The sequence below is a fragment of the Cervus elaphus genome, chromosome 10 (assembly GCF_910594005.1).
Source record: "Cervus elaphus chromosome 10, mCerEla1.1, whole genome shotgun sequence".
NCBI lineage: Eukaryota > Metazoa > Chordata > Mammalia > Artiodactyla > Cervidae > Cervus > Cervus elaphus.
Window position 1 is genome coordinate 17,972,571 of NC_057824.1, and position 13,360 is coordinate 17,985,930.

At 45.4% G+C, this 13,360-nt stretch overlaps 2 protein-coding genes across 2 annotated transcripts in view; both read right to left on the minus strand.

Moving 5' to 3' along the window:
• Positions 1–13,360, minus strand: part of LOC122701328 (CREB binding protein) — a 119,191-nt gene that overhangs the window by 82,625 nt on the left and 23,206 nt on the right. Inside the window, exon 2 of the mRNA XM_043914145.1 lies at positions 10,450–11,162. Within this exon, the coding sequence (XP_043770080.1) occupies positions 10,450–11,162 (713 nt within the window). The remainder of the gene's footprint in view (positions 1–10,449; positions 11,163–13,360) is intronic.
• On the minus strand, positions 4,481–6,860 carry LOC122701332 (RNA-binding protein EWS-like). Its single transcript, XM_043914156.1, is given in 3 exon segments — positions 4,481–5,575; positions 5,577–5,926; positions 5,929–6,860. Coding segments are annotated over 3 exon segments (1,968 nt in total). The 5' UTR covers positions 6,650–6,860; the 3' UTR covers positions 4,481–4,678.

The following is a 13,360-nucleotide window of genomic DNA, read 5'->3' on the forward strand; positions in this document are numbered from 1 at the left end:
ATCGATCGTGATAGGGGTATGGATAACATTGGCATGAGTCTTGACAAATCAAACTGTAACGCTTCAGATCTGTGCATTTCACTCTATGTAAATTATACTTTTAAAAATAATAAAAGTAAAACAATAAGTATTTTAAAAATTAATACATGTAGGTCTCTAACCCCCGATCCTAATTGTTGACCTCTAGTTAGAAAGTAACAGGGTTGATTGGTTTTTCTTACAAGTATGCTCTTCAAAGTAGTCACCCTAGAGACTTATCAAATCAAAGAACTCAATGTTGCTATTTTGCAAAACATTCAGTTTATGCTACAGAAAATAATCAGTTACAAAGTCAATTGAAAAAAAGAAAAGTAACTCCAACTCCGATTTTAAAAAGAGGTAATTATGGATAAAAGACTGCTAGGGAAAACATCAAAAAGTTAATACCAATTATGAAGTGGGTGATAGGATTATTGGCAGTGGTTTCTTCTCTGGACCTACAATTTTTGTTTAATCAATTATGTTTTTAATTAAAAAATAATTCTCTGAAAACAGCAGAAAAGCAGTCTCATCACTTCAAATGTTAATTATCTCAAATCCTTTAGGTAAGAAAGCATCTGGCCAGCTAGCTAACCCAGTCTTCTCTGAAAGTTTTCAGTAAACCCAGACACCAAGAACTATACATACCCCATTCTCATTTAATCAGCACATCAATTCTATGAGATAGATATTACTATCCTCTTTCAATCTACACAATTCTCAAAGGCAGATATTACTATTATGCTCATTTAAAAGACAAACAATTAACACGCAGAGTGATTACATGATTTTCCCATGGCTAACAATTAGTGATGCAGGGAGTCCAGATTCCAACCTCTGCTCTCAAGCACTCAGCTGCACTCCGTGTGGGGAGGCGGCCTGGACCACCGCTGAAGATGAAGATGAGACGACAGCGGGGACAGGAGCAGCAGCTGGCCAGGGCTCTCTGTGCAAAGCCATGACCCGCACATATACAATCTCATTAAAAATACATTCACGCATAAGTATCATGGGAAGTTCAGCACATCCTGACTCACATATCCTCTGTGAAAGTCATGCTAAGATGACTGAACCAGTAGAAGACTGCTTAACATTTTTACCAAAACCTGTGTCTACAATAGCTCTATAATCATACCACAGCTCACTGGAGTATTTCTAAGCTTTCAGTTCTTTTGTTCTATAAAGTCACCAGCTACTTCCACTGTGATCTTTTTTAGAAAGGCCAAATTAGGATTTACTTAATAAAGAATATCCTTTTTTTTTTTTTTTTTGGTGCTACTTCAAGGATTAGATGAGATGACATTACATGAAAAAGAGAAAAGCATCAGACAAACGTACAGGATTATTTCTCTTGCTACTAAATGTTAGAAATGTTCAATTATCATTCCAAAATAGAAAAGGCGGGTCACTCATCCCGATAACCAATTTGGCTCTACTCCTCCCGTCGTGACAACATGCTGCTAATCCATCCCTTCAGCACGACAGTTCTGGGAGTGCAGTCCCAGCAGCAACTAAAGTCACCTAGGAGCTGGCCGTACCCCAAACCTACTGAAGAAGGAACTCTGGGGAGCCCCAGCACGCTGGGTTACCAAGCCCGCAGTGACTGTGCTAGACGCCAAGTTTGAGAAACACTGCTTTATCCCATCTGACCAAAATGCTGGCTGACTGACCAGGGGGTCTAGATCTAAATCAAAACCTTCATCCCTATGGGACAGCTCTAGGGAAAGCCAGGCCCCTGTTTTCTAACTACTTTCTAAAAAAAGAATAATATTCCAAAAGCCTTATCAAAAACAAGTCCTAATCTAACCCTTTGTGAAGAGGGCTTACCATACAAACTATTTTGGTCCCTTATTTCTTATACACTACTTATAAGAAAGGACTGAAGGGATTTCTGAAGCTGCAAAAGCACTTACCAGCCTTGGAACTGGACAGACTCTAGACCCCTTGCCCAGATACTCCGCAATACTTTCCTCTTCCTATCAGTGTCTGCTTCCTCTGCCACCTCTCTGAGCACGGCAACAACACCTCCAGGCAAGAGAACTTGCGTACAGCTTCCAATCCCCACTTTAAATATATTTTTTGCTCTCCTCCTAAAAGACAAGTTTTGATTCTCTACAGAAAAGTAGAGCATGCTACCAAAAAGGTAACATATGAGGTTTCCTACGGTTGAAACGGAGGCACGCAGAATGGAGGTAGCGGAGGGGTGCTGATCAACTCCCCATGATCAGCCAGCACAGCCAGGAGAGGATTCCACAAAGCCTGGCTGATAGGGATAGTGAAAGTCACTCAGTCGTGTCCGACTCTCTGTGACCCCATGGACTATACAGTCCATGGATTTCTCCAGGCCAGAATACTGGAGTGGGTAGCCTTTCCCTTCTCCAGGGGATCTGCCCAACCCAGGGATCGAACCCAGATCTCCTGCATTGCAGGTGGATTCTTCACCAGCTGAGCCACAAGGGAAGCCGTCCATGATGTTTGTGATTATTTCCACTTTCTCATTCCTAATTTTGTGCGACTCTTAAAGAAAACATTTAAAATAGAAAACACAAGCCATTTCAACAACATGCCAATAATGTTAACAAAGAATGATATGATTTAAATGAAATAATTTCTCCTCTCCATTCTGTGTGCTTCTATTTCTAATCTGTAAAATGGGAGTAGTACCCACTTTTTATTTTTAATGAAGAGTAGAAGTTAAATGCTTTGAGTGTTTCCTCAGAATAAAAACAAACTTAAATTTTTCTAAAACAAAAAGATATTGATTCAAGACCAAGAGTCTAATGGAGTACTGTCAAAGATCTTAAGTCACCCTCTAGGGAGAAAAACTTCAGACCCATACAGCTTTTGTATAGATGAAGCTTCTCAGTTCTTCAAGGAACAGATCACTTAAATTCCAAACTGTTTCAGAGAACAGATATGAACATCTTCCAAACTCTTTCTGACCAATTTAACACAACTCTGATCAGAAAACCTGACAAAACAGACAAAAAAGAATTAGGGATCAATCTCACTATTAGTGAGAAGCAAAAATTCTAAATGAATGCTAGTCAATAAAATCCAGCAAAATATTAACTTAATTTCACAATTACAGAGATGGTTCAACTAGACAGTAGGAAATCTGAGGTAATTTGCCACATAAATAAAACAAAGGAGAAAAAAATCACAGGGTAATTATAGATGTCAAAAGGGACTCTGATAAAATCCAACATCCAACAAATGAGGAATAGATTATGACCCAATTTAAAAAGACTGAAAACCAAAGCTCACGTTATACTTAATAATAAAACACTACATACATCTCTATTTAAATCAGAGACAAGACAGGGATGCCCAAGAGCATAAACACTGGTAGAAATACTGCCAAGGAGAAGACAAAAGTACCAATAATGCAAAAGATAACTGTCTACTAGGAAAAACCTAAGAGAACCACCTGAAAAAGTATTGGAACAAGAGAATTCCATCAAGTGGCCAGATTACTGAAGTGACATATATATGTTAACATCTTTCCTATATTAAAACAACAGTCAATTAGGTAATGAAATAGAACTCATGTCCAAAAGCAAGGATAAACCCATGAATACATCCAGAAACTAACTTAGGAAAAAAAAAAAAAAGGTGTATTACTTTTATAAAGAAAACTATAGTATGCTTCTGAGCAACGTAAGACTCTCATAAAAAGACATAAAAGACAAAGCTTGCATGAACAGGATAAGACAACTCAGAAAAAAGATAGACTAGTAACACTAAATAAATGCACTGGTCTAACTAATTTGGAAAAATGTACACAAAGCTAGATTTCTATTAATAGAGAAACTCAAGCCAAAATGAATTCTGGGTTAAAGATTCAAGGTATAAAGGGAAAAAGTATATAATACTCCATTTTGGAATAGAAAAGCATTTCCAAGCATGACATAAAACCCAAAAGACGTAAAGGGAAAAAACGGATAAATTTGTTTCTATAAAAACTGAAAACATCCATTTGGTAAAAACTCAGAACTATGTGGCCATTCTGGCAAGTAAAAAAGGGGGAAACACTTTCCCTCATTAAAAGACTTTAGCTTTTTAAAAAAATTATAATACTTTCAGGAAAAAAAAATGAGCGACTTAATATTTTTAGGGCTTCTCTGATAGCTCAGTTGGTAAACAATCCACCTGCAATGCAGGAGACCCTGGTTTGATTCCTGGGCCGGGAAGATTCACTGGAGAATGGATACGCTTCCCACTCCAGTATTCGTGGGCTTCCCTGGTGGCTCAGCTGGTAAAGAATCCACTTGCAATGCAGGAGACCTGGGTTTGATCCCTGGGTTGGGAAGATCCTCTGGAGAAGGAGGGAAAGGCTACCCACTCCAGTATTCTGGCCTAGAGAATTCCACGGACTGTACAGGCCATGCGGTCACAAAGAGTTGAACACAACTGAGCAACTTTCACACACACTAATGATTTTGCTTCTCTCATCTCACTTTATATGCTTTTTTTTTTTTTTTTTTACCATTTAACTTGTTTTAATGTTTCTTCACAAATGGTGAAAAATACTAAAGTACAGACAAGGAATAATCATAATGTTGTGGCCAACATTATAAATATGGAATTATAAATTTAAAACATTTTCTGGTTTAAAAAATAAATCTGGTAGTCAATGCAGCTCTACGGGTCTCTGTGTCTAGTAGGGCCGGTCTCTGCGCTCCTGACGGCGCTCGCCTTTATCCATCTTTCCAGGTCCTCCTCGCCCGCCTCGCCGTCCTCCCATCTGTTCCATCAGTGGTCCAGGGGGCCCCCCAGGGCCACCTCGTCTTCCACCACCAAAGCCACCACGGTCCATGCCCTGGCCGCCGTGGAAGCCACCTCTGTCTCCACCACGGCCGCCTCTGAACATTCCACCGGGACCACCGCGGTCCATGAGGCCCCCTCTTCCTCCCCACATGCCTCCAGGGCCACCTCTGCCGTGGTCACCGCCCGGGGGTGGGAAAGGTGGTAGGAGGAAGCCTTCAGGCTTCGGGGCCTTACACTGGTTGCACTCTGTTCTCCAGGCGAAGTTCTGGTTTCCACAGCCCGGGTTGGGGCACTGCCAGTCTCCAGCTCGGTGCTGGACATTTCCTCCTCCAGACGGGTTCCCCCGGGAACCACGGGGCCCTCTTGGTGGGAAGCCTCCTCTGTCTCCTCCGCGGCCTCCCATGCGCCCCATGGGTCCTCCAGGACCTCCTGGGCCCCCTGGACCTCCTCGGAGCGGCGGCGGCATCCCCCTGCCCTCGCGCGGTGGCATGCCTCCTCGCATGCTGTTCATGGGCGGCTTCTTCCGAGCGAGAGAGACTTTAAGTTTGCTCCCTTGGAAGTCTTTCCCGTCAAACCATTCAACAGCAGTTTTGGCGGTTGGAGGGTCTTCATAAGACACTGTAGCATCGCCTTTGGGCTTTCCCGTTTCCTTGTCCAAGTAAATATGGATCATGGGTTGTCCAGTCCTCTTGTTCATCTTAACAACTCCACACTACTTAAAGAAGTCTACCAGATCATCGAGAGTCACACTATCATTGAGTCCTTGCACGTAAATTGCACTGTTGTCAAGAGTCTTCGTCTGGATCTACAGGTGGGCCTAAATCAAGATCTGGTCCTTCATCCATGGGTCCCCCAGGCTTATTGAAGCCACCTCGCTCTCCAGCGCTGCCCATTCCACCGCGTCCTCCTCCCCGCCCACCTCTGCTCATGCCTCCACGATCAAATCCCCCTCTTCCCCTGCCCCGGTTATCAGGGCCACTCATGCTCCGGTTCTCTCCTGGTCCGGAAAATCCTCCAGACTCCTGCCCATAAACACCCATGCTACTGGGGTGGTCCTGTCGGAATGAACTCTGCTGCCCGTAGCTGCTGCTCTGCTGGCTGTACTGACTTGGAGCCTGGCTGTAGGACCCGGTCTGGCAGGGTAACTGGTGGGCGGCTGCTGCCCATAGCTGCTTTGCTGGCCGTAGCCACTCTGCTGCCCGTAGCTGCTCGGCTGGCCATAGGTGTTCTGCTGGGAGTAACTGCTCTGATCGTAACTAGTCGGCTGTGTAGAGGAATAGCTGGTAGGAGGGTAGGACGGTGGTGCCGAGACTGGCTGCATGGGGTAGCTCCCAGGTACCTGGGGATAACTGTAGTTACTCTGTCCATATCCTAGGCTGGGCTGGTTGTAACCCCCTGTGCTAGATTGAGGTTGACTAGTCTCAGCAGGTTTGTTACCATCCTGCGGTCTCGCAGGCGCAGTGGCTGCCGGCTGCTGTCCGTAAGCTGGGTAAGCAGGCTGAGTGCCGTACGCAGACTGAGCTGCGTAGGAGGCCTGGGTGGTAGTGACCGTAGCAGTGGTGGTATCGTAAGCACCAGTGCCATACCCCTGGACAGGCTGACTGTATGCCTGGGGGGCAGCTGGGGTAGAATATCCAGTGGGAGGCTGTCCATAAGAAGTTGCATAGGCGGTCTGCCCATAGGTTGCAGTGGTCTGAGCCTGGGTATAGCTGACATCAGTGGGCTGTCCATAGGTTCCATAACTTTGCTGCCCATATGCCTGGGTAGTCTGTGCATATCCTTGAGTGGGCTGGGCAGTGTAAGCACTGTAGCCCTGCTGGGCTGCAGCTTGGCTGTATGTACTATAATCCGTGGACGCCATTTTCTCTCCTTCCTTCTCGTTCTCACTTTATATGCTTTTTGCTTCTAATTTTTTGTCTTTAGACTTCAGCTTTTAATACGCAAAAATATTGAGTACAAACCAACAAGTAAAAATGGGAAACAAGACAACAGGAAAACTGACAGAGAATTTGAGCAACAGCAAAATAGAAAAGCCCATGAATTTATGACAAAACATTGTGCCTAAGAGAACAGCAAATCAGTTAAAAAAAAAAAAAAAATGCTATCAGTGTTGGTGAGAATTTGAGGCACAGGGACTCATCTGCTGTTGGTTAGGGTGTAATCTGCATGTTTTTGGAGAGGATCTGTGCTTAAATATATATGCTTATTAAAAATGTCAATATCCTTTAATCCAGAAATTTCACCCCCAAATCTCTCCAGCAGATACGTCCAGCTATACAAATATATGTACACAAATCAAAAACCAAACATATAGCATCAAAACATACAGCTATTGGGGCATTAGTCATACAAATTAAGACACAGCCAAATCAGGGACTACTCCCACGCCATACCTAGTGAGGAGGACTGAGAGCTCTATCTAACAGGCAACAGCTTCCAACTGACACTGCTGAGGGGTGGCAAGGACGTGTGCGCACACAGACACGCGATGGGGTGTGGGGGAGGGGAGAGGTTATACTATACTGTGTTTAGAAGCAGTACACACACACACACACACACACACACAACCTCTCTGTGCCTGGATACACACAGACCATCTCTGGCAGGACAGATAAGAAATAGTAGCTGCCTTCGGTGAGAGAATTTGGGAGAACCAAAGGTCAAAAATTAAGGGAGACTAACTTTTCAGTTCTTATCCTTAATGCTGATTTTTTTTAAAAAAATTTGACTCAGTTGTTAAACCACATGCATGATTACTTTCTAAAGACAAAACCATTAACAAAGCCTCTGACCCAGTAACTTCACTTTTCAGAATTTACCTCACAATGCACGTGGATATGCCTACATGAGGACAGTCACTGCAGCACTGCCTGTGCTAATGGAATGTCAGAAAGAATCCAAATGTTCCTCATCAGGGTACATGAACTATTATGGTGCATCACAAAATACACTACCTTGCTATCAGTAGGAAAACGAAAAATCTGTGCCCAGTGGCATGGAAAGGCATTTCGTGGTCTATTGTTACCTAAAACGGCAAGGTGCTCAGCTCATGTAGTCTGGTTCTGTTTTGTATATTAAAAAAGGACCTGTGTTAACATATCTGTACAGAAGCAGTTAGCTGTAAGCGGAGAGGGGCTGCTCTTTTTTTACTATTTACATTATTTTATAGGAAATCTGCATATCCTTTGTACCAATAATTTTTTTAAACAAAATTACCTTTTTTAAAAGTTTCTTTTTCCCTCTGTGCATTTAAAATCTTATTCAGTTTAAAATGAACTTGTCTCACTCCTACTATTTGTCCACCACTGTTAGTTCTTTTGTCCCAACCAAAGGCCACGATAACTTTCAAAAATGCCACCTCCCACCCCTTCTTCGCCATTGGCCTCTTTGGGACAGGAGATGGCTATGCCACAGCAGTCACGTGGCTTACCATCCTCACACCGAACACTCGCTGCTGTCTACAGACAGATCACGCTGCATAAAAGAATGAAAACGCTGGGCAGACAGAGGAACATGGGGTGAGGGAGACATGATCAGCAATGCCCAGACTGCAGGAAACTCCCAGAACAAAGAACAAGCAAAACCACCAGATCTGTCAACAAATAAACTGTAAGAATTCTAGAGATTAACAGTTTCTTAAGAGCCACAGCAACTGAATAAAAGATAGGTTATTCAATTTAGGGGGAGAGGAGTCTGTAATAACAAATCACGACACATGCAACCCCTGGAAAACTGAGTATCTAGTGGACACTGATGACACAAGGAAATCACTTATGTGCGTGTGACAGTGTACTCTGCCCAGGTGTGCCAAGTCCAACATTCAGGAATACGTAAACACACACACACAATCAATGGCTCTCCAAATGTGGTCAAGGGACTCAGTTCCTTTCAAGGGTCGAAACTATTTTCATAAAACACTAAGACAATTATTTGCCTTTTTTGCTCTCACAAGAGGCTCTGTGACATGTGACATCACTACAATGGCTAATGAACATTTGTGTTTTAAAATTCTCTTTTAGTATCTAATGTGGCAAATATGGACAGATAATCCACATTTTAAAGAAAACTCCTCAGTGATTTCTGAGATCACTCAGGAGCCCTGTTTATTTTTGTGTGTGACTGAAATTCTCCAGAACACCTTTTCGTAACTGAGCATGTGGAACAGTGACCAGTGAATCAGGAAGGAACAAACATCAATCTACCCACAAAGCCTAAACCAAAGAAACCTCTTCTCAATTCAACTCCAAAACGCGCATGCACACACAGACCCCTCTTCAAACACCAGGGACAACAAAAATTTGAGTTCACATTTCCCCTTAATAACACTTCAAAAGAGATAAATGAAATTTGAATGTTTAGAATTACTTCACTTTTACTTTCTCAGTTGAAAAAAATCCTCTTCTTAGCTAAGCCAGTCACAGGGCTCACAGGTGTCCCCTAGTGCCGGCATCAACCTCGTGGGGAAACTGCTCTACGCTGACCTCTTCCTTCCCCTTATCTGGGACTCATCAAATTCAAACAGTTCTGCTGTTCTGGAATCTGCTGCACCAAACATTGCCTAAAACAGGGGCACTGGGGGCAGCAGCTGAGCATCTTCTCGGCGTATCCCAGTGGTCGGCGCCTAGCGGGTCAGCCCGTGCTCTGTCCCTTGAAAGCCAAAGTGTCAGTTGCTCAGCCGGGTCTGACTCTTTGCGACCCCATGGACTACAGCCCACCAGGCTCCTTTGTCCATGGGATTCTCCAGGCAAGAATCCTGGAGTGGGCTGCCATTTCCTCCTCCAGGGGGCCTTCCCTACCCAGGGACTGGGCCCAGGTCTCCTGAACCGCAGCGGATTCTCTACCGCCTGAGCCACTACGGCAGCTCGCATCCTGCCCCGTGTCCGCTCTCACTCTTCCGGAGGCCCCTCTCCACCCTGGCATCTGCCTTCCCTGCTCTCCACACGCAGTTCCTACACTGCACACCAGCTGCGGGGCCCTTCTCGGGGCAGAGCTCCACGCTGCACCGCCATGACACCCCAAGTCAGCAGCTCCGAGCACCTCCCGGCTCCAGGCGGCACGCACGCCGCTGCTCTGGGACCCCGTCTGGAGCACCGCTGCTGAGTCTCCTCTGGGACCCGAGGCCCCACACTGCCCCTGGCTCTGCCATGCCACCCCTTCCTGTGAAGCACGGCAGGAGCTAACCAGCTTGGAACCCAGCTTCCTCGCTGGTAAAACGGAGGTGGTGGCAAAAGACATTAGGCCAGCTGGCTGTAACACAGGAAGGGCATGAAGAGGACGGCCCTGGCTGGTGGCGGGAGGTGACGGCAGAGCGCCTCTGCCGGGCTCACTAACGCCACGGACGGCCGACTCCCCGCCAAGTTGCCTCTCAATCACGTGGTCCTATCTCCACACGTTCATCTCAGAGGCTGAAAACTAGCCCTCGGCCCCCACCCCACCACTGTGTTCTCAACTGTCTGCCATCTGACGTGTAGGCTAGCCTACCGCTGGCTTCTTCACCAGTTCCCACCTTAAAGACACGGCAGGGATCCGTATGCTGGGAAGAAGGACATGGAACACCAAATCCATCCCTTTCGAGAAGGAGGGGCAGGAGGAACACCTAGAGGAGGACAGGAACGCGCCCCTGGTTAGCAGGATGCCTGCAAATTACTGACGCTCGCTTACCTTGCTCATGCCTCCAGCCTGCGCGGTGTTCAGCCCTGCATGACTGGCCATTTGCGGTGAAACTTGGGTCAACGTCTCAGCCAGCACACTGCTCGTGGCCCCCTGCATGGCCGGAGTAGGGTATGGCATCCCAGCTCCCCTTCCTCGGCCAGCAGCCCCGAGAGATCCATTCATGACCTGCGTCTGTCCTTGCTGGGCCTGGTTCATTAAACTGTGGCCAGAGTTACTATTGAGGAGGCCTGGGTGGGTCTGGTTAAAGTTTGCATTCATGCAGATCCCAGGTCCCGTCTGCGACGTGGCAGGGCTGCTGGTTACCAGCCCCACTTGCTTTTGTGCTTGCGGATTCAGTGCTTGGGAAGCAGGAGGAGTGGGCCCGGAGGTGCTGGCTGCCTGCTTGGGCAGGCTGGGGGCGGAAGAATCTCCCTGGTTCAGAGGGCTCTTGCCCATGGCACCCAGACTGGCCATGTTGGCACTGCTGGGCTGCCCCTGGGCCTGGCCGCCGAGGCCTTGCTGCGCGGGGCTGCTGGCACTCACATTGCCTATTCCCGGGTTGATGCTGGAGCTGCTGCCTCCTCGCAGGAGCTCGGACAGTTGTTTATGTTTGGAAGCAGCATCTGGAACGAGGTTCCCACTGTTTAAAAGGCTTAATTCTCCTCCATTGGGGATCAGCTCATCAGGAAGATCATTTTCCAAGTCAAACAATGATCCAAAATCTAGAAATGAAACAGAAACAGAAATGAGAAACTAAGCAACCATAATCGCTCTCCAACCGTCACATGTTACTACAAACGTAACCTAAAGGGGCATTTAACACGGAACACTCGCATGTCTTACGAATAATGTCAAAATGATCTGAAAGTTCATTTGGGAAAATAAAACAAAAGTATTTTTCAAATTCTGAAGAAGGGGAAGTTAAAGAGAGAGGAGAGGAAGGCTATCTAAAATGACAGACTCTATCCTATAGTCTAAAACAATAAAGAGTGTGGGGTAAGGCAAATACAAATTAAAGGAATACAATGGAAATTTAACAAGTTCGCTGAATTATGATGTTAAAATGCTTCAAGAATGTATGTGTGTAAAACAGTAACTAGGCATCAGGTTAGACCAACAGCAATCTGAGAAAATTAAAGCCCAGCCTTGAGTGAATATATATATATATATATATATATATATATACACATACATATATATATATATATAAAAGAAGTAAATTATTTAAAAAAAAAAACTAGCCTTAACAGAAACTGAGATTCCTCAAACTACTAAAGCTACAGGAAATAGACATACACAGAAATTAAAAATAATTAAAAGAAAATAGGAGCTTAAAAACTATACAGAAAGGGTTAAAGTCAATCTTATAGAAAGATAGAAAGCACACCTCCCAAGAATAAATATCAACAGATATACAAGCACGTAAGTATCACAAAGGAAGATAAAACAGTAAACAAAAGAGACCATCCTTCCTAGTCATCAAACATGAAAATTATAGCAACTCCTTTTTTCCAGTCTCTCTCAAAGTAACACTTCTCTTATGTGGCCTATATGTGTCATCCCTAGTCCTTCACTGACCACGCACTGTTCAAATAACAACCTGGCCATGCGTGCAAGTGCAGAGGACAAGACGTGCAGAAATACAGTCACCATGGAATTATTTGTAACATCAAAATAAATGCAGACTATACTCAGAAGCAGTTTAACCTACTGGTTATCACAGCTCAAGACCCAGACTGCCAGTGTCTGGATGCCGGCTCTGCCTCCTGCTCCCCACTTACCAGCTGTGTGACCTTGGTTAAGTCACATAGGCTTTCTGTGCCTCAGTTTCCTCATCTAGAAATTGGAAGTGATAAAGGCTACTACACCTCAGAGGGCTGCTGTGAGGACTAAATGAATTAATACATGGAAATCACTTAAACAGTGCCTGTGGGTGCTAAGGGTTCACAAAGTGTTGGCTATTTGTGTGTGCTTCCTAAGTCGCTTCAGTCGTGTCTGACTCTGTGACCCCGTGGACTGTAGTCCGCCAGGCTCCTCTGTCCATGGGATTCTCCAGGCAAGAACACTGGAGTGGGCTGCCGTGCCCTCCTCCAGGGGACCTTCCCGACCCAGGGATCCAACTCCTGGCTCCTGTGGCTCCTGCACCACAGGCACATTCTTTACTGCTGAGCCACCGGGGAAGCCCTCAGCTATTATCATTACTACCATTCAATAACAGAGGCTTAATAAGCTGCTGTACAATAGAAACTAGAGAACATTATACATCCATTAACATATGAAGACTGTACAAATATAGGAAAATGTTTTGTGTTATATAAAAACATGCAAATGAAACTGTATGCAGAATGGCACACAGAGTAAGATTAGAACTAAAGTGCGTGCATGTGGGCAGCAGCTGAAAAGTAACCTGCCAAAAATAGGTGCAAGGGTAAAATGGGGGGTGATGTGTGCAAGCGACTTCTTATAAAATTTAACAAGCCACTCCCCCTGCCACCAGCCACTTTTAGAAAATCGAAAACCTTTTTCTCCAAGGTGCAGACTCTTCTGACTATCTTCCCCAACCACCTCCTCAGCTGGCTGTCTGGGACGCTCCTTTCAGGAAGGGCAGGGACTTCCAGTCCAAGGCGCAAAACCACCAGACCACCTTCCCCGCGGCAAGTGACACAGTCCCAGCTACGGAAACCGAAGGCAAGAGGGCCAAAGCATTCTGGAGATGGTTCTCCTTCCCAGTGCTAAGGGATGCTCAGAAGATGACCTCCCACTCTTCACTAGATTTCCTCCCGGAACTGCAGAAACGCTCTTCAGCCAGGAAAGAAGACAGGGCTCGCGTGCTAAGGATGGCTGCAGGGCAAACACAAGCACCCAGGTCCACGAAGCCATCTCTAGGCTAACACAGCCGATCCTGGAACCACCTCCCACC